We start from the raw sequence: 21667 nt of genomic DNA, 5'->3' as shown, positions 1-21667 counted from the left end.
GAAATGCAATCAACACCCAAAATCAGGAGTCCTCCCCACAAGCGAGGGACATTCAGAGACCAAGGGCGTCTTCGCTTTTCCACACAGCTTTGTAAGTACTAGAAATGACGCCCTGGAAGAGGAGGAGGAAGGAGGGACACCTGGGGCCCCTTTTGAAATGCGCAGGAAAGCAGTCAGCACATCTCCCCTCCACGTCCTTTCAGGAAAAACAGCACTGGACGTCTTTTCCAGAAGCCGCTGAATCGCACTTTACACGGCTCTCTCTGTATGTCCCATCCAACAGCTTCGCCGCTTTGGCTGCCCAAGCAGGCCAGGCTCTTCCTCACTCTTTCCACCGGTCCTTCCCTCCCACTTCCATCCGTGCCTCCCCCACTTACCTGTGGCTCAGGTCCAGACCCGCCCCTGGAGCTGGACCCCACCCGGAAGCTGGGCCCCTGTGTGAGGTAACAGTCCTGCACCTGGGACGGCGTCTGGAAGTTCCCGAAGCATCTCCTCAGAGGCCCGTTAACACCAGAAGCGGAAGCAAAACCTGGGCAGGTCCCTGGGGCGCACCAGCTCCACCTGTCGGTGAACTTGCAGATCTCCGCACTGCAGATGCGCAGCACCTGCCCATTGTCCCAGGGGCCTGCGCTAGTTCCCTGTCTCCACGTACTTCCAAACGCGCTGGACGTAGAATGCATTCTGACAGTTTCCTGCGTGTTCTGAGTTAGACAGACCGACCACCTGAGCTCAGCCACCTGGCCTGGGCCGAGGAAGGAGGCATTCGCCGAAGAGGCTGCGTTATCTTCCGAGTTCCCACCCGCGTCAGTGACACCAGCACAAACTTACTTTCCGAGTGTTTGCTGGGGCTGACACACTGGGGGACACAGCCACGGGGCTGATGCTTTAAAGCAGGAAAACAAATTTCCAAGAGAAAAAAGGGGCACACATTATGAAGGGAGAGAATTCATACTGATCCTTACCCCGAGATGCCTTCAAAGAACACGGGGGCACTTACAGAGCTCCCCAAAAGGGTGCCTGATGAGAAACCCCCGGCCTGCTTGAAGACAGGCAAACAGCGCCCCCATCGCCACCTCTGCTCGCCTGCTGCTCCCCAGGACCACACTCCATTGTCTGGCAGAGCTCCTGGCAAGGACAGGAAGTGCCCGTGGCCCACCCCCAGTGCTCCCGAAAAACAAGGCAGTAAGATAGGCCGACACTGTCAGCCCCGACAGACACACTTTGCTCACACTCTGCTTTACAACATCTCCAGGAGGTTGAAATTCCGTGGTAGAGGCAAATTGGCCCAAAATAAAACAAAGCACTCCTTGCTGAGAGATGGGAAAGGGTGAGGGTTGAGGGGAGGAGGATAAGGGGGAATTCACAGCTCACAGTCAGAGCTCAGAGGGCCAGCATTTTGCCACAGCCAGCTAAGCTGCTGCCCGCAGGTTCAAGTCCTGGCGGCTTCACTTCCAATCCAGCTGCCTGCTACTACACTTGGCAAGGCAGCAGATCATGGCCTGCATGCCTGAGCCCTTGCACCCACATGGGAGAGCCAGAAGTTCTGGTGCCCTGGCTCTGGCCTGGCCCAGTCTTGGCCCTTGAAGCCATTTGGGGAGTGAGTCAGCAGATGGAAGCTGTCCTGTCTCTCCCGCTGTGGCACTCGGCCATCCTCCTGGCTCTCTTGGGATGCATTCAGCTCCAGCGTTGTTCTTGTGGTCGCAGAAGACAGGACCCACCCGGGCAGCACCGGCTCCTCTTCCAGGGACACGTTGAGCTCACTGATCCCTGTCACACGCGTGACGTCTGGCCGCAGACTTCCTCCTCACAAGGCACACACACCTGACCGGCATGCAGCGGTGTGCTCTCCGTGCAGATGCACTCCTGCGACATGAGTCCTACAGACCCGGCCGGGCCTGGGCTTCCTGCGGGCTCAACATCAGGTGCTCATGCTTCTTCCTTTCTGTTCCCCCCTCTACCTGTGCAACACCTGTGAAAGGCTCAACCTCCCTCACCTAAGGAGGGGAAGGGAGGGAAGAGAAGGGGAGGGGAGAGCAGGGGAGGGCAGAGCAGGGGAGGGGAGGGGAGGGGAGGGCAGAGCAGGGGAGGGGAGGGGAGCGGAGGGCAGAGCAGGGGATGGGAGGGGATGGGAGGGGAGAGCAGAGGAGGGGAGGAGAGGGAAGGGCAGGGGAGGAGAGGGGAGGGCAGGGGAGGGCAGGGGAGGGCAGGGGAGGGGAACGCCTTAACCCAGGACAGGGGCCAGAAGGCAGTTAAACAGCCACACGCCCATCTCGTCCGTGGAAAGAGGGTCAGTGGATGTCCCTGTTGGCAAAGGGACCCAGATGCCTCTGTAAACGCTGAAAACCACTAAGCCAGGTGGTTTCCCAAGGTCTTGTCTAAGTGTTATCTTATGATTTTGATTTTTAAAATTCACTTATTCAACAAATATTTGGAAAATGCCTTACTACGTGGCAAGAGTCTGGCCTGGGTATGGGGTGACAACCCTGAGCAAGGCGTTCACCAGCACAGACGCTGTCCTCCCAGACAATTCTGCCAACGGACTCAAGACACACATCACTGTAAGAATCCAATTCCTGGGCCTGGCACAGTAGCCTAGTGGTTAAAGTCCTTGCCTTGCATGCGCCCGGATCCCATATGGATGCCGGTTCATACCCCAGCTGCTCCACTTCCCTTCCAGCTTCCTGCTTGTGACCTGGGCAAGCAGTGGAGGACGGCCCAAAGCCTTGGGACCCTGCCACCATGTGAGAGACACAGAAGACCCTCCTGGTTCCTGGCTTCGGATCAGCTCAGCTCACCTCCAATCACTGGTGAGTAAACCATCAGATAGAATATCTTTGTCTCTCCTCCTCTCTGTAAATCTGCCTTTCCAATAAAAATAAATATTTAAAACAGCAACAAAAAAGAATCCAGCTTATGTTTCCCCCAAGCCCTACAGTAATGAAATGGCAAGATGACAGGCCGGGGAGCATAGCGGGAAGGGTGTTTGGCCTAGTCAAAAACAGACCTGGTAGGGGAACTATGGGCACTCTCCTGCTGGCTTCAGCTGCCACTGGTGAGCACAAGAACCAGGGCTTGGGGCAGGCCAGGCTGGTCAAGGTAGCAACCCCTATTGGCATACATTGTGGGCTAGGGCTGGGGGTGGGGAGGGCTGAGCTAAGCTGTGGCACCACAGGTGTACAGAAGAGTCAGACGGGATGCAGAATGGTCTGGGCTAGGCCCCAGCACATGCCAGCACTCAAAACCAATGGGGCCTGGTGGGGGTTAATGTGGGTCACCTGAAGGCCCGACCTGTGTGGGCCAGGCTGGGTCAGGCCATAGCATCCATTAGTTCACGTGAGAGATGGGGCAGAAGTAATGTGGTAGCTGCATCCACCAGTGTGTACACGGCTGGTGCAGGTGACAGACTGAACCTGACCTTGCACTGGCTGGTGCACACGAGAGTCAAGTCTGAAGTCATCCCAGGCGAAATTTCTTGCAGCACTCCCCCACTAGATGGCTGGACTCAAACCTCAGCCACAGGGAAAATCATAATACATGTGGTCCAACCTTGGAGTGCATGTGTCAGGATAGAGCCTCCTCAGTTGCTGATGCCTTGCAGTGGACAGCATGCCTAAACGCACACAGGGGACATGACGGCCAGCTCATCTAGGCCAGCAGAGTTGACTGCCTCGTTAGATGGAAAGCACAACAGGTTGGACAACTCTCCTGGCCAAACTAAAACCACCATCCTGGGTCTGTGGAGGCACTAAGGTGGACATGGTCAGCCCACAGACCTTGGAAAGATTTTCTCAACCCTAGAGCAGTGAAGCCAATGACATCTCAGAACAATCAAAATCACTCCAGTAACACCCTGAGACCACATCCACACAATGGGGTCTCCAAGACTTCATCAAATGACTGTCCCCCAGCCCCGGCTGCTGATGTGGCATGACAGTAAGCCGCAGTGGCCTCCTCTTCCCCCCTCTGTGGACACAGGAGAATAAAAAATTGAAATTTCTGTCCCACCCACCTTCCTCCATACCTGACCTCCTCACCCTAATCAGAGACCCACATGGGCACGTATTCCTCTCAACTATGTGAACAATGTTGGTAACAAAATTAAATCCCTACAAAAAGATTGAATCAAATGAAAAACAAAACAAAAAGCCCAGCTCCAACTCCTGACTACAGCTTCCTGGTGACACTTCCTTCCTGTCCCCTCCTCCCCTGCCCAGGGCCACCCAGGGCCACCGACCCCAGCCACGGCCACCACAAGCATATGGAAGTGAACCAGAAGATGGGTGTTTGCTCGCTTCCTGGCACTCTTTCTCGACAGAGAAAGATTCCAGGCCCACACTGATTCCCTGGACACTGGTCCAAGGGTCCCTTCTCCTTACTCAGATGACAAAGATGGGAATAATACAAACAAAACCGATTGTAAGATGAAAAAAATCAAACAGGATTTTATTAAAATATACACAAATAACCCTCATTTTTATTTATTTTTTTTAATTTCACCAGTTTGGGGATGTTAGGTGAAAATTTCGTGAAAAGCAGCAGTCCCAAGGGAGCCAAGGACACCGCAGCACTCCTGTCCAGACGGTAGCTGAGCAGTCTGGGAAGGCTTGAGTGCTGTGTCAGCCAGGGAGTGAAGCAACTGACGTCCAGGGACGCACGTGCCATCGGGGTCAGCTGCAGGTGACGTCCAGGGACACATGTGCCATCGGGGTCAGCTGCAGGTGACGTCCAGGGACACATGTGCCATTGGGGTCAGCTGCAACTGACGTCCAGGGACCCACACGCTGTCGGGGTCAGCTGCAGCTCCGTGGTGTCCCTGCTCTCATTTGATTCCTGGGCACAATGCTGACAGCATACATTAACTACCTAGCAGGTGTTCACAAGAAGGCAATGAATGCCAAAGTCAGGAAATACTTTCAAGAATGGTAAGAGAAATACAGAAACTTTCTGCTTAAAAAATGCATTGATGTTACTGCTTTATCCACACTAATTAGAATATATACACAAAAAATGTGTATTGTGTCAGTTTCAAAAACTTCCATGTTCCATGAGAACTATGTAAAATGTAAAATGTTTCTACTTTATAAAAGAAAAAAATCAGCATTCCCATGTAGTGTAGGAAAATACCTAGATAATCTCAATGTGTGGTGAAACAAAAGGGAACTATTACAGAACAGTCTTCTCATGAAGTGAGTTTACAGCCTGGAAGAAATACAGCTCAGATTTCCAACACTTTGGTATAAGCGGAATCGATACAGAGGGGGGAAAAAAAAGCTCTACTTTGGTTCTCACATTAATTGCAACCTCAGTGATGAAATGAGTCCCAGCTCCCAGGTGGCGAAACAGAAAAGCTCTCACTTGCTTCCCTCCCCGCAGGAGCAGGACAGCACTACTTGGAGAGCAGAGGCTTCCGGCCAGTGCGCAGCTCCCAGAGTCCCACAGGCACCCAGGGAATGAATGAAGGCTGCTCGGCATGTTACTAAAACTCCCTATAAAGTACATCATCTAGATTCTCAACAAGCCTGTAGCTGAATAAAAAGAAAATACTATGTTAATAAAAATGCAAGTTTAATAGCCCACAAGAATTGAAGGGACAGAAGTGACTGCTGCATGCTACAAGTTTTTCTTCATTGTTATCATACTTATCTTTCACAACTAAACTGGTCTGAAGACTTTTTCATGGCGTCATTTTTCTAATCACATTTTCTTCCTGCATAGACTGTCCTGCGCATTTCCTTTGAAATGGGTCCTGCATCTGAGAATGGAGTCTGAGCACTTGTTGTAGCATCCTGGCCCCCATCGAAGCAGCATGCTGGGAGCATCCTCCGGGAACTTTCTCAGCCACGCACATTACACTGACTTTCTGTGAAGACAAAGTCTTAAAAAGAAGAAAGAGCCCAGTGAGCCATATAGATTCATAGCAGCCAACTTCCAATCCGTTCTGAAGTGAGCACAGCACACCAAGTACTCTGGGTTCTGAACACACACTGCAAACTACCAACACACACAGGCAGAGGCCAGGTTTCCAAGGCAGGCCTTCAACGGCCTGGGAGGGCCTGGGTGGCATTCAGAAAGGTTAGCTAGTGCGGAGTAAGGCAATACATAAGGAAATTTTTTTTTTCCATTTTTTTAAATGTTTTTATTGGAAAGACAGGGTTACAGAGCCAAGGATATACAGAGAAATCACCCATCAGCTGGTTCACTTCCCAGACAGCCACAATGGTGGGGCTGAATTTGTCCAAAGCCAGGCACCAGGAGCTTCTTCCAGGTCTCCTTTGTGAGTGCAGGGGCCCAAGTACTTGGGTCATCCTCTGCTTTCTTAGTCCATTAGCAGGGAGCCGGATAAGATATGGAGCAGCTGGAACTCAAATTGGCACCCACGTGGGATGCCAGCACCACAGTAGAAATTTAACCTACTATACTATGGCACCAGCTCCAAGAAAAAACAAAATTTAAAGTCAATTTTCTGTTGGGTTAGAAATTATGATTCAACAGGTTAAGCTACCAACTTTTCAGCCTGCCTCCTGTGTGGGTGCTGGCCCAGGATACTCCACTTCTCAGCTCGCTTCCTGTGCGGCCCAGGACATCCCACTTCCAATCAAGTTTCCACCTAAGGTGTCTGGAAAAGCAGCAGATGACAGTCCAAAATCCTTGCAACCCTGGTGTTCACAAGTGGGACACCCAGAGGTGTTCCTGGCTCCCAGCTTCAACCTGTCTCTCTGGCTGTTACAGCCGTTCGAGCAGGGAGCCAAGGAATGGAGACATATCTATTATCTATCTATCCCTGTGTGTGTTATTCTGCCTCTCAAATAAATCTTCAAAAATTGTTTTCAATTAAAAAATTACAGTAAACAAACCATTTGTGAAATGACTGAGATTTTAATAATATCTCATCAAAATCCTAGGACTATTTTGCTATTTGAAAAGCAGAGACAGAGAGACCTTCAATCTGCAGCCGCTGAGGGGCCCAGGCTGCAGGCAGCAACAAAGAGCCCCTCCGGGATGGATTTTAAACCTCTAGCTGCATCCTGAAACAGCTCAGGTGTCACAACCCTTGGAGGACTGAACCACGAGATTTGCAAGGTAACCCTACCTTTCAAATAAATGTCTTTAATTTTACAACAAGTATAAGCATACTCCCCTGCTCGCTCACACATGGGTTACAGGCTGACACGGGAAAAACACAATCTATAAGCTACGCATCAGGAAACACGGAGCACGGCAAGTCAGACAAGGCTCACGGGAAGCGACTTCAACAGTGCTCCTGATGAGGCTGCAGGGTGCTCCTGCTGCAGGTGCGCTCCTCAATTCCCCAGACTTCCTGACTGCGGGGCTGCTGCCCCATGATCATTTTTAAAGTTGCTTTTAGGGACATAGAACCTCTGCTTCACCAGTTTGCCCCATGCCCGTCACCAACACTCCACTCTCTGGCCAGTGTTTTCCTTGCCACCTCTGGGACCTCCGTTCCCAGGCACACCTCCAATAGCACGTTCACTCTCCTTCAATCCCCATAGCTCTCACCTTTCTCTCCATCTCACTTCCCTGATAAATGCAAACACGTGCTTCTTCTGAACGTAAACATAGCAGTACACGAATGAAAATGGTCACACAGCCGAGCTACGGTACTCCAGATAATGACCTGGACACTACACGGGCATTCGAGCCTGCAACACAATTCCACAATGCCTCGCAGGCAAGTCCCCTTCCCCACAGCTCACAGGCTGTCCACCCACCCGCTGGCCAGGGAAAGCTGAAGAAGCAACCAGTGAACCGTCCCCTTCCCACCAGCAAGTCCATTGCCCCTCTGCACTGTGGCCCTCGCCACGCCCCACTGCCTCCTCTGGGACTTCCTGCCAGCCGCCCTTTGACCCCAGCAGGATCAGCTCCACCCTCGATACTGGGTGGTTCTCGTTGATTAACCCATCTTCTGGCCACCTATGTCCTCCCTTCTGCTTGCTGTCAGCCTTCCCAGCAAAGCTTTTTCTTTAACCATAGTTCAAGTCAGGTCACCACTTAGTTCTGTGTCATTGGAAGTGGGTGATCACCTCTAATTTTTTTTTTTAAGATTTATTGTTTGTTTAAGATTTGTTTATTTGTGAAAGAGCAAGAGCACCTGCCAATACTTGCAGCTGCCAGAGGGACTGCCTGCAGGCTCTGTTAGGTTCTGTTAGGTTCCCCTGCCAATACTGGCGGCTGCCACAGGGACAGCCCGCAGGCTCCGTTAGGTTCTGTTAGGTTCCCCTGCCAGGGCAGGGGAAGGGGCAGGATGGAGGATGGGAAGAGCCAGGAGATGGGAAGGGAAGCGGGGGGGAGGGGCGAGGAAGAGAGAAGGGAGGAGATGGCAGGGCCTGTGTGGGCTGCTTGTCGGCCCCAGGGACGGGGACTGAGATTATCTGAGCCACTGGCAGGTGGGTAGGGATCAAGGGAGGGGGCCTTAGAGATTGGGGAGTGGGATTCTCAGGTAAGGTGCCAGGTTACATCTGATTGGTGGGTAACTGTGGGGAAGGGAAGCAGGAAGTGGCACCAGGTCCAAGATTGAAAGTTGGAATCACTCGTGCCTGCTGACCTCACAAAGCCAAGCATGCAGCCCTGGGTACCACTGACCCAGCAGGCACACAGGGCTCAGCACACAACAAGGACAAAGTCGATAGTTACTGACCAACTGAAGGACTCTCTTATAATTCAAGGCCTGAAATGTGGTAGCTTTCGACTTTAAACACCAGCTTATCAACATAAAGGCTCTTCAAAGAGTTCATTAAGATGGGATTAAAAGGAGGTGTTTGTGCAAAAAATTTAAAATCTACGTGCAGTTTTCTTTTACAATACCCATTTTCCATGAGTGTCTGAAGTATACCCCATATCCTAGTATCAGAAATGGTGAGAACTGACAAAACAATGGATTCTGATGACCTGAGAAGAACCGACACGTTCCTGGCCAGGAGGCCGGCTTATTGGGGTGGGCTGGGACAGAGCCACATAAGAGTGAATACAGCTGTCACCGAGGGTGAATACAGCCATGACCGAGGGTGAATACAGCCGTCACCGAGGGTGAATACAGCCATGACCGAGGGTGAATACAGCCATGACCGAGGGTGAATACAGCCGTCACCCAGAGTGAATTCACCCATCACCCAGAGTGAATACAGCCATGACCGAGGGTGAATATAGTCATCACCGAGGGTGAATACAGCCATCACCAAGGGTGAATACAGCCAGTACCGAGGGTGAATACAGCCGTCACCAAGGGTGAATACAGCCATGACCGAGGGTGAATACAGCCATGACCGAGGGTGAATACAGCCGTCACCGAGGGTGAATACAGCCGTCACCGAGGGTGAATACAGCCGTCACCGAGGGTGAATACAGCCGTCACCGAGGGTGAATACAGCCATCACCGAGGACGCTGTGCAAGCGGTCAGGCTGACGGCAAACAGCAAGCTGCAGAACAATGTGCTGAACGAAGTCCTCGCATTCAGAATGCAAGCCATTTCTGCTCGGGCCTGCACGGGCAAACGTCTCTCGGGAAAGCCTGCTGAGAGGCTGAGGGATCATCACCATTTACCATTGGGAAACCAAAAGGTGCCAGAAGCCCTCTGATGTCAGCGACGTAGGGCCCCCTCCACTATGCCTCTCCTCCCACAGACCCACAAGGATTCAGCAACACTTCTCGGAAGACAGAGAACAAGGCACAGAACAGCAGACATTGGCCCAGGCAGCAGGCACACAGGGGAGTCCCGAAACACACTTTTTCCTTTCCTAATTGAGAGGAGAAACTTGACTGCTGCTGCCCACCCCAGCCCGCGCTGAAGCCGTGACAGCAGGGACTGCCCAGGAGCTGCAGGGGAGCTCTCGTGTCTGGAGCTAACATTCAACGGAGCAGCCCTTGCTGGTTTTAAAGAAGAAATATACACTTCCCTTCCTTCAAGGCATCAGCAACTGGCTTCTAGAACCTATGGCCAAAGAAATCCCTAACTGTACGCCTGGCAATCTTTTTTTTTTTTTTTAAAGAAACTAAAAGCAAAAGAAAACTGCAATTCCATGCACATTTAGAAAGATCAGTCCAACTCAGAAACCTGAGTTGCCAACCAATTCTATTCTTTCAGGTGGCTATTCTGAAATTTTAAAATACAAAGAACAAAACTCTCTAAGGAATTAGAAAGCAGCAAGGAAAAAAACAATGAAAAATAACTCCATAGAAGAGACTCCAGGAGAGGGCAGCAATGTGCGGTTTAGGCTTAAGCATCCCAAGGAGCACTGGTTCCCGCCCTGACTGTTCTACTTGCACTCTAGCTCCCTGCTAATGGCCAGGAAAGCAGCAGGACACGGCCCAAGTGCTGGGATCCCTGCACCCACACGTGAGATGCAGATGGAGCTCTGGTCTCCTGGCTGCAGCCTGGGCAGCCTGGGCAGCCCAGACTATGGCTGCAACCATCTAGGGAGTGAACCAGCAGGTGAAAATCTCTCCCCTTCCCTGTAACTCTGCCTTTCAAATAAAAGAAATGAAGTTTTAACAAAATATATTCTGAAAGTACACATACAAAACTAAAGCTACAACGAGCTCCCACGGTAGAACGGGAGGCGGCTCAGTGCTGGGGCTGCTCGGGACTGACGTCCATCGTCCGGTAAATCTCCTTCAGTAATAACAAGGCAGTATCTTCAGATTCCCTGTGAACAAGAGAAGAAACGTACTTATTCAATAGACAATCAACAGAAATCAGCTGCTCCGTGCAGGTGGGTGACGGGGACAAGCAACCACTGTGTCCTCCTAAGAAGGTGGACAGCAGCAGCCCAGGGGAGCTCAGAGCTATCCTCAAACCTGAATCAAGTCCGTCAGTTCTGCTTCAAGTCCAAGCCAGAGCTGTAGTGCAGCGAGTTAAGCTGCCTGTCCTAGTCTGGGCTATCCCGCTTCTGACCCAGACCCTGCTCATGGTCTGGAAAAGCAGGGAAGGACAACTGCACACATAGGAGACGTGGAAGAGGCTCCTGGCTCCTGCTCAGTCCTAGCCATTTGCAGGAGTGAACCAGCAGATGGAAGGCTGACCTTCGATGTGCGCTCGCTCTCTCTCTGCTCCTTCCCTCTGTAACTCTGCCTTTCAAGTAAATAAAATAAATCTTAAAAATAAACACAATGGGGCCCGGCGGCGTGGCTTAGCAGCTCAAGTCCTCGCCTTGAATGCCCCGGGATCCCATATGGGCGCCGGTTCTAGTCCCGGCAGCTCCACTTCCCATCCACCTCCCTGCTTGTGGCCTGGGAAAGCAGTCGAGGACGACCCAAAGCTTTGGGACCCTGCACCCGCGTGGGAGACCCGGAAGAGGTTCCTGGTTCCTGGCATCGGATCGGCGCAGCACCGGTCCATTGCGGCTCACTTGGGGAGTGAAACATCGGACAGAAGATCTTCCTCTCTGTCTCTCCTCCTCCTCTCTGTATATCTGACTTTGCAATAAAAATAAATCAATCTTTAAAAAATAAATAAATAAAATAAACACAATGGCTTTTTTTTTTTTTTTTTAACACAATGGCTTTTTAAAGTCCCAGTCACTCCCATGGTGATATGTATCCTACAAAAACAGTGTCCAACTACCAAGGTGTTTGGTCAAAAGCAGGTGACATACTGCCATCTTGTGGAAAACTAAAGGAGCTCAAATTAACAAATCTAATAAATGTGCATCTTGGTGCACCAGCAGTAGATGCACGCAGACAAAGGCCAATCAAAGGTCAGAGGAGTGAGGAACACTTACCAATAGCATAAGTGGCTCTGGAGGGCAAAAAGATATTCATTAAAACTCTCTATTGGCTTTTCTTGAAGAACGTAATCAATCCGGCGGCCTCCGTTCAACATTCCAACTTTTCCTAAGTAGTCTTCATCTTTGGAAAAATCTGGACTTTCAACAATCTTTTCTGCTAGAATTTAAACCATTTCAATATCAAAGTCAATCACTCAACCATTATCCTTTGACTTTAGCTGACTTTCTGCGCTCAATGAGAATATTGCTTGACACACGTAGTAACCTGGGGTGCTACCAGGCTCACTCCCCAGTCCTCCAAAGAGCCAGGGGAAGAGGAGCTGGCTACCCCTGGGAGAGAAGACAGAGCCAACTGCTGACACAAGTTGTGAAGGGGTGAGAGAGCATAGTAGGAAGAAAGGAAGTAGAATTAGAATCTGAAAAAGTCAAAAACATCACGGCACAATGACCAGACGCTCTGTATGACATCCACAACGACACTCTCAAGCAACAGCAGCAGGAAGGCGGCTGCTCAGAGGGACACACACGGCCCAATTCGGGCCTTAATCCTCTCAACACAATCCAAAGAGGCACAGTACAAAGTTCAGTGATAGGCAGATAGCAAGCCTACTAAGAAGGCTGCCACGGACGCTGAAGGCATGCATCAGACGGTGCGGTCTGCCAAAGCAGACCTAAAAGAGGAATGCCCACCAGCTAACAAGTCTTACAATGTCTAAGTGTTATGCTCACAACGAACTGGAGAACTCTCCAGATGTCCAATTTACCTTCAACCACTTGCTTTTCTTCTTCCTCTTTGATTTGATTGGCTACCTTCTCCAGTTCTTCTTGCAGTTGAGTTGAAGAGGTATGAGCACGGGCAAACTCATTTAGTGTCTGCCAAGCACTTTTCAAAGAGCTAATAAAACCCTGCTTCAGATCAGATCCCATACGAGAGAGACTTTCTTTCAACTCTAAAGAGATTAAGATGACACATACCAAGTTAGACACTGAGCAGTTTCCATCACAAGTCCAAAGCTAACATTTCTCGGGTTAAGACCTCCTAACTTCTGAAAGTGGCATGAAAACCGGTATTTACGGGCTGTTCCATGTGAAGCCACGGTGAACACTCGCATTCCCCCAAACACCTGCTGCTTCTCTGTACTGACAACATTCATAGCACATCACTCTTCATCATCGTCCTGCTTGCACTGTGACAATTCATGACCTCTCTGTCTAACCCAGGACCACAGGAACCAGCCCTCCCATTCCTCCCACTGCCCCAACCCTCCCCTGCTCTGGCAACCACTGCTCTAGCCTGACCTCCAGCGACACAGTGCCTGTAGATGTCCCACACGAGACTGCGTAGCTGCCAACTGCTTCCTCTCACGCAGAGTGTCCCCCGCCAAGAACGTTCAAGAACATCACAGCAAATCTTACTTTACTATTTAAGAATCTTTTGGGTATTTTTACTCAAAAGGCAGAATGATAGATGGAAACAGATATTCCGCCATCTGGTCCCCACAACAGCTGGGGCTGGGCCAGGCCAAATCCAGGTTTCCGTTCAGGTCTCCCACATGATGTCAGCACCTCGAATGCTTACCCAGCACCTGCTGTCCCCCAGGTGCACACGAGCAGGACCTGGAGCAGAAACAGGGCAACTGAGACCAAACCAGGCACTCCTTTTCAAGACGCAGGCCCCCAGGCAGCAGCTGAACCAAGCGCCCCACAATGCTTACCTATCCCTGTCATTGTTTTTAAATGACTAAACTTCATCTAGTCAAAATGTCTAAATTCCTTCTTTCCAAAAACACAAAAGTTCAAATACCATAAGAAAATAAACAGATTCATATGCTCTTTTAACTGTTAGGTGTAAAAACTGGCCCACAACTGGCCTTCACCATTTTTCTACACTGCAATAAGGAAATGTTTTTGAAAAATTTAAGGTTCTGATACAATCACAATTTAAACTTCTAATTTAAAAATAAGGAAATCCTGCCCCATCACTTTTTTTATCCCTAATAATCATATTTGATTCAAGCTCTTCTGAGTTGTCAAACTTCTCAGCTTAATTTTTAATCAAATAGTTAAATATTTTTAAAAACATGATGTTGGCAAAACATACTTTTAAACAAGAGGGCATAACCACTTTTTCTTATCTACCCTCCATCCCCTCCACTCAATCTTTTAAGCCAAGGAATGACACGTAAGGAAAATAAGCTAAAGAAAATCTAGTGTCTGGCATTATGGTTCAACAGGCTAAGCCATCCCCCATGAGGCCAGCACCCTGTGTCACTGGTTCGAGTCCCAGCTGCACCACTTCTGTCCCTGCTGATGCACCTGGGAAAGCAGCAGGAGACGGCCAAGCACGTGCAGCCCTGCCAGCCAACACGGAGATCCGGATGCAGCTCCAGGCTTCAGCCTGGCCCAGCACTGACTGTGCCTCCATCTGGGAGTGAATCAACAGATGGAAGATCTCACTCTGTCTCTCCTTCTAATTCTTCCTTTTAATAAACAGGTAAGGGCCCGGCGGCGTGGCCTAGCGGCTAAAGTCCTCGCCTTGAAAGCCCCGGGATCCCATATGGGCACCAGTTCTAATCCCGGCAGCTCCACTTCCCATCCACCTCCCTGCTTGTGGCCTGGGAAAGCAGTTGAGGTTGGCCCAAAGCTTTGGGACCCTGCACCCGCGTGGGAGACACGGAAGAGGTTCCTGGTCCCGGCATCGGATCGGCGCGTACCGGCCCGTTGCGGCTCACTTGGGGAGTGAAACATCGGATGGAAGATCTTCCTCTCTGTCTCTCCTCCTCCTCTCTGTATATTCGGCTTTCCAAAAATAATAATAAAATAAATAAATAAATACATAAATAAATAAACAGGTAAATCGTTAAAGAAAAAATCTAAAGCCGACTTACAATTATCAATACATTATGTCGAAGAGAAGTTTTGTTAGCAAGGAATTTCGAGCTCATTTGACTTAGACAATATTACATCCAATTCTTGATGGCCTGATCATTAGTTTAATGCTATTTGGTTTCCCAATTCCAAAAATTATAACCAAAACTCTACCAAAAGCTAACTATGCATCTTACTAGCAACTTTCCCATTCCCAATATCTCAACAATTAGAATGCCATCAAAGAAAGGGAATTTAACTGTTTCATAGCTATTCCAAATTCCTCGTTTAAAAAGTTCTGATGGGGCCAGCTCTGTGGCACAGCCGGTGAAAATGCTGTTCGCAGTGCTGACAGCCCATTGGGGCATGCCAGCTGGAGTTCTAGCTGCTCTGCTTTCAAACCAGCAGTGGAGCATGACCCGAGTTCCTGGACAAAGTGCCTGGCTCCTGACTGTGTGGCCCAACACTGGCTGCTGCTGTCACTTGGGAAGGAACCAAACAGACGCAAGATTTCTCTCTCACTTTACTTTCCAAATAAACATATCTTAAGGAAAACAAAAGTTCAGAACATAGGCACTTAAACAGCATTAATTCTATTACAAAGGAGCTGGTGTTAAAATTTTCATAATTCATTACATATCCCAAAACGAAAGAAAAAAGCAAGTTTTAACAGTATTTTCTTTTTACCTAAATGAAGTCTTTTTCTGCCTTTGTGATGTGGAATGAGAACTGCTTTCAGGTCCAAATCTGGAACAATCATAGGTTCTAGCCTATATGCCACTGGATCGAGCTATAATAGAAGAATTTGAAATTTATGAAGGGCTGTTTCATTTGTAGCTCTATGTCTTACTGGCACACTAGAAACTTTGATTTTTTTTTCATATCAAATATTGGCAATTTCATATAATACTTTCAAGTTTGTGGCTAAGAATACAGGTAAAGTAATAGAATTTGCTTCTTCAACAAAGGCTTTTTTGATAGAAAACTTTATTAGGAAGTATTGGACTGTATCACTTAGGACACAAGCCGAGCCTTACAAAAACAAGATCAATATTAATTTCAAAGAAGAATCTGAGAATGTATTAGGATTAAAAAGACAAGTTCTTCACCTTCTTGAGAAGAGAAAGTAAACTAGATTCAACTCACTTACCGGATGATAAATATTAAAGAATCCTTTACAAGTAGGGAGCCGGTAGTTCTCATCTATCCTGGCCACTCCTCGAATGGTGAGAAACATGCCAATCGGAGAGCCCAAAGCAAAGAACAGCTCAGGCTCAAAGTCCAGTGAGTTATACACAACAGAAACCTGCAAGGAACCAAACAATCAAAAACGGCCATTCCAAAGTAACATAATACAAAGTTCTTCTGAATTTGTCATAGTTCTTGGAACAGCACCTCCCACACACAGCTCAAGCTTTCTCCTTTAAATCTTTAGGCGAATGCAGCCTCTAACTATTTCCATTATCAAGCACAACAAGCATTGTATTTATAAAGTGCTCAGTATGAGGTTTGCCATATTCTTTTTTTTTTTTTTTTTTGAAGATTTATTTATGAAAGGCAGTTACAGGGACTAATGTTGTGGTGTAACACATTAAACCTCCACCTGCAATGCCGGCATCCCATATGGGCACCAGTTCAAGTCTTGGCTGTCCTACATCTGACCCAGCGCCCTGCTAATGTGACTGGGAACGCAGTGGTGATGGTCCAAGTCTTTGTGGTCATCCATGTGGGAAACCCATTAGAGTTGCAGGCTCCTGGCTTCAACCTGGCTGCGCCCTGGTCATTGCAGCCCTCTGGGAAGTGAAGCAGCGCATGAAGATCTTTCTCTCTGTCTCTCCTTCTCTCTGTCAACCAGTCTTTGAAATAATAAGCAAATCTTTTTAAAAAATAAAAATTGGGCCCAGGGCAATGACCCAGTGGCTAAATCCTCGCGTTGCACGTGCCAGGATCCCCCACAGGCACCAGTTCCTGTCCCGGCTGCTCCACTTCCCTTCCAGCTCCCTGCTTGTGGTCTGGGAAAGCAGTAGCAGAGAAAGACTCACAGCCTTGGTACCCTGCACCTGCACAGGAGACCTGGAGAAGGCTCCTGGCTTCAGATCGGCTCAGCTCCAGCCACTGAGGCCACTTGGGGAGTGAACCAGCAGACAGAAGATCCATCTGTCTCTCCTTTTCTCTGTAAATCGGCCTTTCAAATAACAAATAAAGCTCTAAAAAAATAAATCAAACAGTAAATGTAGCATTGTTGTGGCTTCCCCCTTTACCTCTCCCATTCTCCCAAAAACAGGAAGAAACAGAAAATCTGGAAACAACGATTTCACCCACTTTTCCCTAATCCTCCATCCTCCCCACCCTGATACACCATGTAATCATCAAAACATTAAAAAAAAAAGAACCTGTGATGTTGAAATAAATAAATAACTGTAGTTCTGTCAACTCCCACAGGCTTTTCCCCAGGGACAGCAGTGCGAGAACGTGGACACAGCAGCTGAATGCAGGCAGCACGTTTCTCTGCCAACAATGAAAGTGCATCCCAAGCCTCACTTGTAACTGCAGCATCTCCACTGGGAGGACACTGAGCCTAGCCCCTCCTCCTCAGGGAGGACACTGAGCCTAGCCCCTCCTCCTCAGGGAGGATACTGAGCCTAGCCCCTCCCTGAGGAGGAGGACACTGAGCCTAGCTCCTCCTCCTCAGGGCTGAGCCTAGCTCCATACAATCACGGGGGTGGAAAAACTCAAGGTTCAAAAGTTAGAAGACATTCTGTACATGTTCGATTCCTCACTGTGAACACTGCGAAAAAAAGCATAAACTTTTACTAAAGAAAATCAGCTTCTTTTCCACACACCTCCAAATAAATCCTAAATATCTGAAGAATTCGAAGCCAACCCAAATAAACCAGGAGGTACAAGCCCAACACAGAGCAGGCAGCCCTGGCCGACACGGAAACTCACCTGGCCAGTGCCCACCTCAAAGGCCTCGTACCCAACATGCACGGACGAGACGTGAGCGCCCAGTACCAGCTTCCTCCGGGCCTCGGGACCCTCTGAGCGCAGGGGCGCCCTGGCTTGAGCCCTCTGAGCACTCTCCTCTTGGCCTTTGGGCGAGGCAGTCAGCTGTGCCTTCTTCTCTAGCGCTGCCCTCTTCTGCTCCTGTGACCATCAAAGCACAGTCAGTTCTCACGCCCTCAATATTAAGGAACGATGAGCAATTCTTGTACATTAATTCCAAATACTAGAAAATCAGGGAAGACTAAGTTGTTAGTTCAAAAGAAAACTCCTGGCCAGCCAGTTTCTCCAGAGTGGAACACAATGACTTCACTCCTTCACAGGCAAGGACAGAACAAGGTTCAGTCTGAAAGCCAGCAGGCAGAATGTTCCAGCAGCCCTCTGCTGACATCTGCCTTCATGCTCAGAAGTGCCTGGTTGCACTCACAGCCTTGGCATTCAGTACTGCTTGCAGGGCTGCCCAAAGACATCATCAGCTCTCCCACTGCCAAGGACTGTTCTGTTCCTCTGATATTATTTGCAATCATTTTAAAACTATGTGAACACACACATCTGCCCACCATGCCCAACACTAAAAACTATTTCTTTCCAAGAGGAAATCACTAACATAGTTCGCAACAAACAATAATAACAGAAAGAACATGAGCCACAAATACTTGTTCTCCTTATGATAAAATAACTGACTCTTTCTGGCCCCATTATTTCAATTATATGCAGCATATCAACAGAGCACACCACATTATCTTATTGATCTGGCAAGACCTTGTTCCCTTTGGAAAGAGCAATCAGTGGCATCCAAAAACAACTACTTCTGTACTCAAAACATGAGATCCCACTTTCAAACCTGACTCCTTTCCAAACACTCCTGTAATGCCATCATTCATCTATCCATGCAACTGCAGCATCAGCCAGGCTCCTTCTAGAAAATGTTCAAGAGCCATGGAGTACTTTTCTCCTTTTTTTCCTCTGGTTACAGAATACAGCTGAGGCCAGGCTGTGCAGCCTGAGGACGTCAGGCCTCTCTGATGCCATGGAGCCCAGGATACGGGACCTGGCCTGTGGCAGTATCCCAGCCTCGGTCTTACCGCTGGGCTTACCGGAGCTCCACAGCTGCGATCTGTCACAGGGTTAGCATACAGCTCAAGCACAATGAAGAGTGCTTCACAAACTGAATCACAGAATGAGTAAACATGCAGAAAAATGAGAAAAAAAACACCCTCAGACTGCCAGCACTTCACCCAATACTGGTGAGCCATGTCTGAAGCTAAATATCTTGGAGGTCAACGCAGGCAGCAAGTGCATAAGCAGATGGGCCAGGCACCAACACGAGAGACCTTGATCAAGTTCTTAATCTTAGCTTCCGCCTGGCCCTCCCTGCTCCTGTGGGCACTTGAGTCAATCAGTGGACAAAAGGTCTCTGTGTCTTCCACTGCTGACCACTTTCTCCACCTTTCAAACAGATTTTAAAAATCAACTCTTTTTCTGAGCTCTTTCCTTCTTTTCCATCTCCGACTTGAAATCCCGATGAGCCTCCAAGGTGGTCCCACTCCAACCACCACTCCAAGAAAACAGCTGCCCCCTCTGGATTCAACCCCCTCCAATGCCACCAACAGCCAAGGCAACTCTCCAGATCAGCGAGAAGTTCTTCAGTATAAACCAAGGGGCTTGTTGCAGCTGAAATGAAAATGTGCCCTAACTCAAGGTTTGTCTATCAGTCAGGAGGTTCTAAGTCAACAGCAAAAGAAAACAAATATTAATGGGAAAAATGGCAGTCAGTCCATCCAAACATTAATCTACTACTGATGTATAATTGGTGGAAATGTGGCTTAAAGTATATAGTTTTAAATTACAAAAGTTAAAACTTGACTAAACAGATGATTTGGTGCTAAACTGTAATTTGTAATAGAATAAGCAGGTCAACTTTAGAAAAAAAAAAAGATTATGCGTATGAAAGGTAGAGCTGTACACAGAGAGCAAGGGAGAGACAGAGATCCTCCATCAGCTGATTCACTCCCCAAGTGGCTGCAACGGCCAAATCCAGCCAGGTCAAAGCCAGGAGCTGCTGCTATGTCTCCCATATGAGGGCAGGAACCCAAACACTTGGGTCATCTTCTGCCATTCTCCAGGAGCATTAGCAGGGAGTTGCATTGGAAGTGGAGCAGCTGGGACATCAATTGGCTCCCATACAGAATGCTAGCACCTCAGGTGGAGGCTTAACCACTATGCAACAACGCTGACCCCACAGGTCACCATTTCATGATGTCTGTTTAAAAGCATCGTGATTGGGGCAGGCCAGCAGCTCAGCAGCTTAAGCTCTCATTAGGGATATCCACATCTCATAAATGCCTAGTTCAAGTCTCAGCTATTCCGGTTCCAATCTAGCTTCTTGCTGGTGCAATCCCAGAAGGCACCTGGTGACAGTTCACATGACTGAGTCCAGACTCCTGGCCTCGGCCTGGCCCACTCTGGTGGCCGCAGGCATTTGGAGAGCAAGCTCTCATGGATGGGAGATATGTCACTGTCTTCTACGGAAAAAAATGGACTTTTAAGAGCTGAACAACAGCAGCGTGACTCTCACGGTTAGGAATGTGCTAGACAATTACTGCACTCTCTAAGAGAAAATGAAGAACTTCAGTATCAAAATCCCAACCATTTGTTCATGGTTCATTGCTACTAAGAAACTGTGTGAGCTTGCATGCCAAAAAGCCTATGTGACCTTTAGCAGCCCATGTGACCTCTAGCACCGATGGGCCCCAATTCCTATGAATCAAGGCCCACCTAAGTCTGATTAGCTCACAGGTGGCTCCAAGTAATTAAGTGGGTGCTTCCCTTTGTTGCTGGAGGCATGGGCTGTCCAGCCAAGACAGGTAGGGAATGTGTGACATTTCCCCTCACCTTGCAGGCTATTGTGAATGGCCCCTTTTCAAGCTGTTGTGGACTGCCCCCTATAAAAACCCTATGAATGTGCTGTTCTGGACCACACTCTGGTAAGGGGCATCAGCCAGCCAACTGCCTGCTCTCAACCAAAAACCCAGGCTAGGATGTGCTGAGCTTCAATAAACCATCCTTGTGCACTTGGATCGACTTCAGACTACTGGTGATTTCTGGGGATCTCAAAATCTAGGCACAACCAAAAAATCCAACTGTCACCCCGTGCTACTCTAGCCCTGGGAGTCCTCTGTCGGGCCCTTGCCCAGCTCACCTGTTGGGCCTTTGCCCAGCTCACCTGTTGGGCCTTTGCCCAGCTACAGCAGTCCAGGCCCACCTGGAGGCCACGCCTCCTGCTCCTGCCCTTCTCAGCAGGCCAGGGCTGCTCTGGAAAGCACAGCCCGTATCTGTGAGGGAACTGAGGTGCTGCCACGGGCAGTCCCCCTCACCCCCTAACTAGACCGCATCTCCTAGTTCCTCTCCAAACCCCAAGAACAGCACAATGCTGAACCTAAGAGAGATGTTCAACAGAAGGTTGAATGACTCAATTCCTTAAGCCAACCATAAAAACAAAAATCGATCCTGTGAGTTCATGGTCACATCTTACGTTAAAAATGACATGCTAAGTAGCACGAACAACAGAACAAGAGACGTGTGAGAGATGGAGGAACCATCCAGGACTGTGCAACACCACTGGAAATAAGCCACTCTACACGTCAATCTAATTTTTCTAATTAATCAGAAAAACCTCTGCAAAATGATTTTAATCAATGAAAGCACATTTTCCCAGTTTCTAATTTCCTTTTAAATGCTTTTCCAGTTGCCGTTTTGGCTAAAAATTCAAGCTGGGGCAGGAGTGGTAACACAGTAAGTTAATCCTCCACCTGTGGCACTGGCATCCCATACAGGGGCATGTCAGTTCAAGTCCCGCCTGTTCCACTTCCGGTCCAGCTCCCTACTAATGTGTCTGAGAGCACCAGAAGACGGCCCAGGCCTTGGGCCCCTGCACTCAATGGGGGACCCGGAGGAAACTCCTGGTTCCCAGCTTCAGCCAGGCCTACCTCTGGCCATTTGAGCAGCAAACCAGTGAATAGGAGATCTGTCTTTGTCTCTCTCTTTCTCTCCC

The 21667-nt window shown here is 48.9% G+C and overlaps 2 protein-coding genes across 4 annotated transcripts in view; both read right to left on the bottom strand.

Annotated features, from left to right (window-relative positions):
* Positions 1 to 417, bottom strand: part of PLPP4 (phospholipid phosphatase 4) — a 543342-nt gene extending 542925 nt beyond the window's left edge. For both annotated transcript variants that reach the window (XM_058671852.1, XM_058671857.1), the window contains exon 1: positions 378 to 417. The gene's annotated coding sequence lies outside the window, so the exon portion shown is untranslated. The remainder of the gene's footprint in view (positions 1 to 377) is intronic.
* A 5029-nt stretch (positions 418 to 5446) lies between these two features.
* SEC23IP (SEC23 interacting protein) overlaps positions 5447 to 21667 on the bottom strand; it is a 41655-nt gene continuing 25434 nt past the window's right edge. The window contains exons 13-19 of one of the 2 annotated variants that reach the window (XM_058671224.1): positions 17560 to 17757; positions 15761 to 15916; positions 15298 to 15400; positions 12507 to 12692; positions 11737 to 11896; positions 10536 to 10662; positions 5447 to 5875 (exon numbers count right to left, since the gene is read on the bottom strand). In XM_058671224.1, coding sequence (XP_058527207.1) covers positions 10581 to 10662; positions 11737 to 11896; positions 12507 to 12692; positions 15298 to 15400; positions 15761 to 15916; positions 17560 to 17757 — 885 coding nt within the window. In that variant the 3' untranslated portion in view covers positions 5447 to 5875; positions 10536 to 10580. Of the gene's footprint in view, positions 5876 to 10535; positions 10663 to 11736; positions 11900 to 12506; positions 12693 to 15297; positions 15401 to 15760; positions 15917 to 17559; positions 17758 to 21667 lie in introns of both variants that reach the window. The other variant, XM_004579775.4, reaches the window with a different exon arrangement.

Source organism: Ochotona princeps, chromosome 13, assembly GCF_030435755.1.
Source record: "Ochotona princeps isolate mOchPri1 chromosome 13, mOchPri1.hap1, whole genome shotgun sequence".
Taxonomy (NCBI): domain Eukaryota; kingdom Metazoa; phylum Chordata; class Mammalia; order Lagomorpha; family Ochotonidae; genus Ochotona; species Ochotona princeps.
Note: the sequence above shows the minus strand (reverse complement) of the source record. Positions and strands in the feature narration are given on the sequence as shown.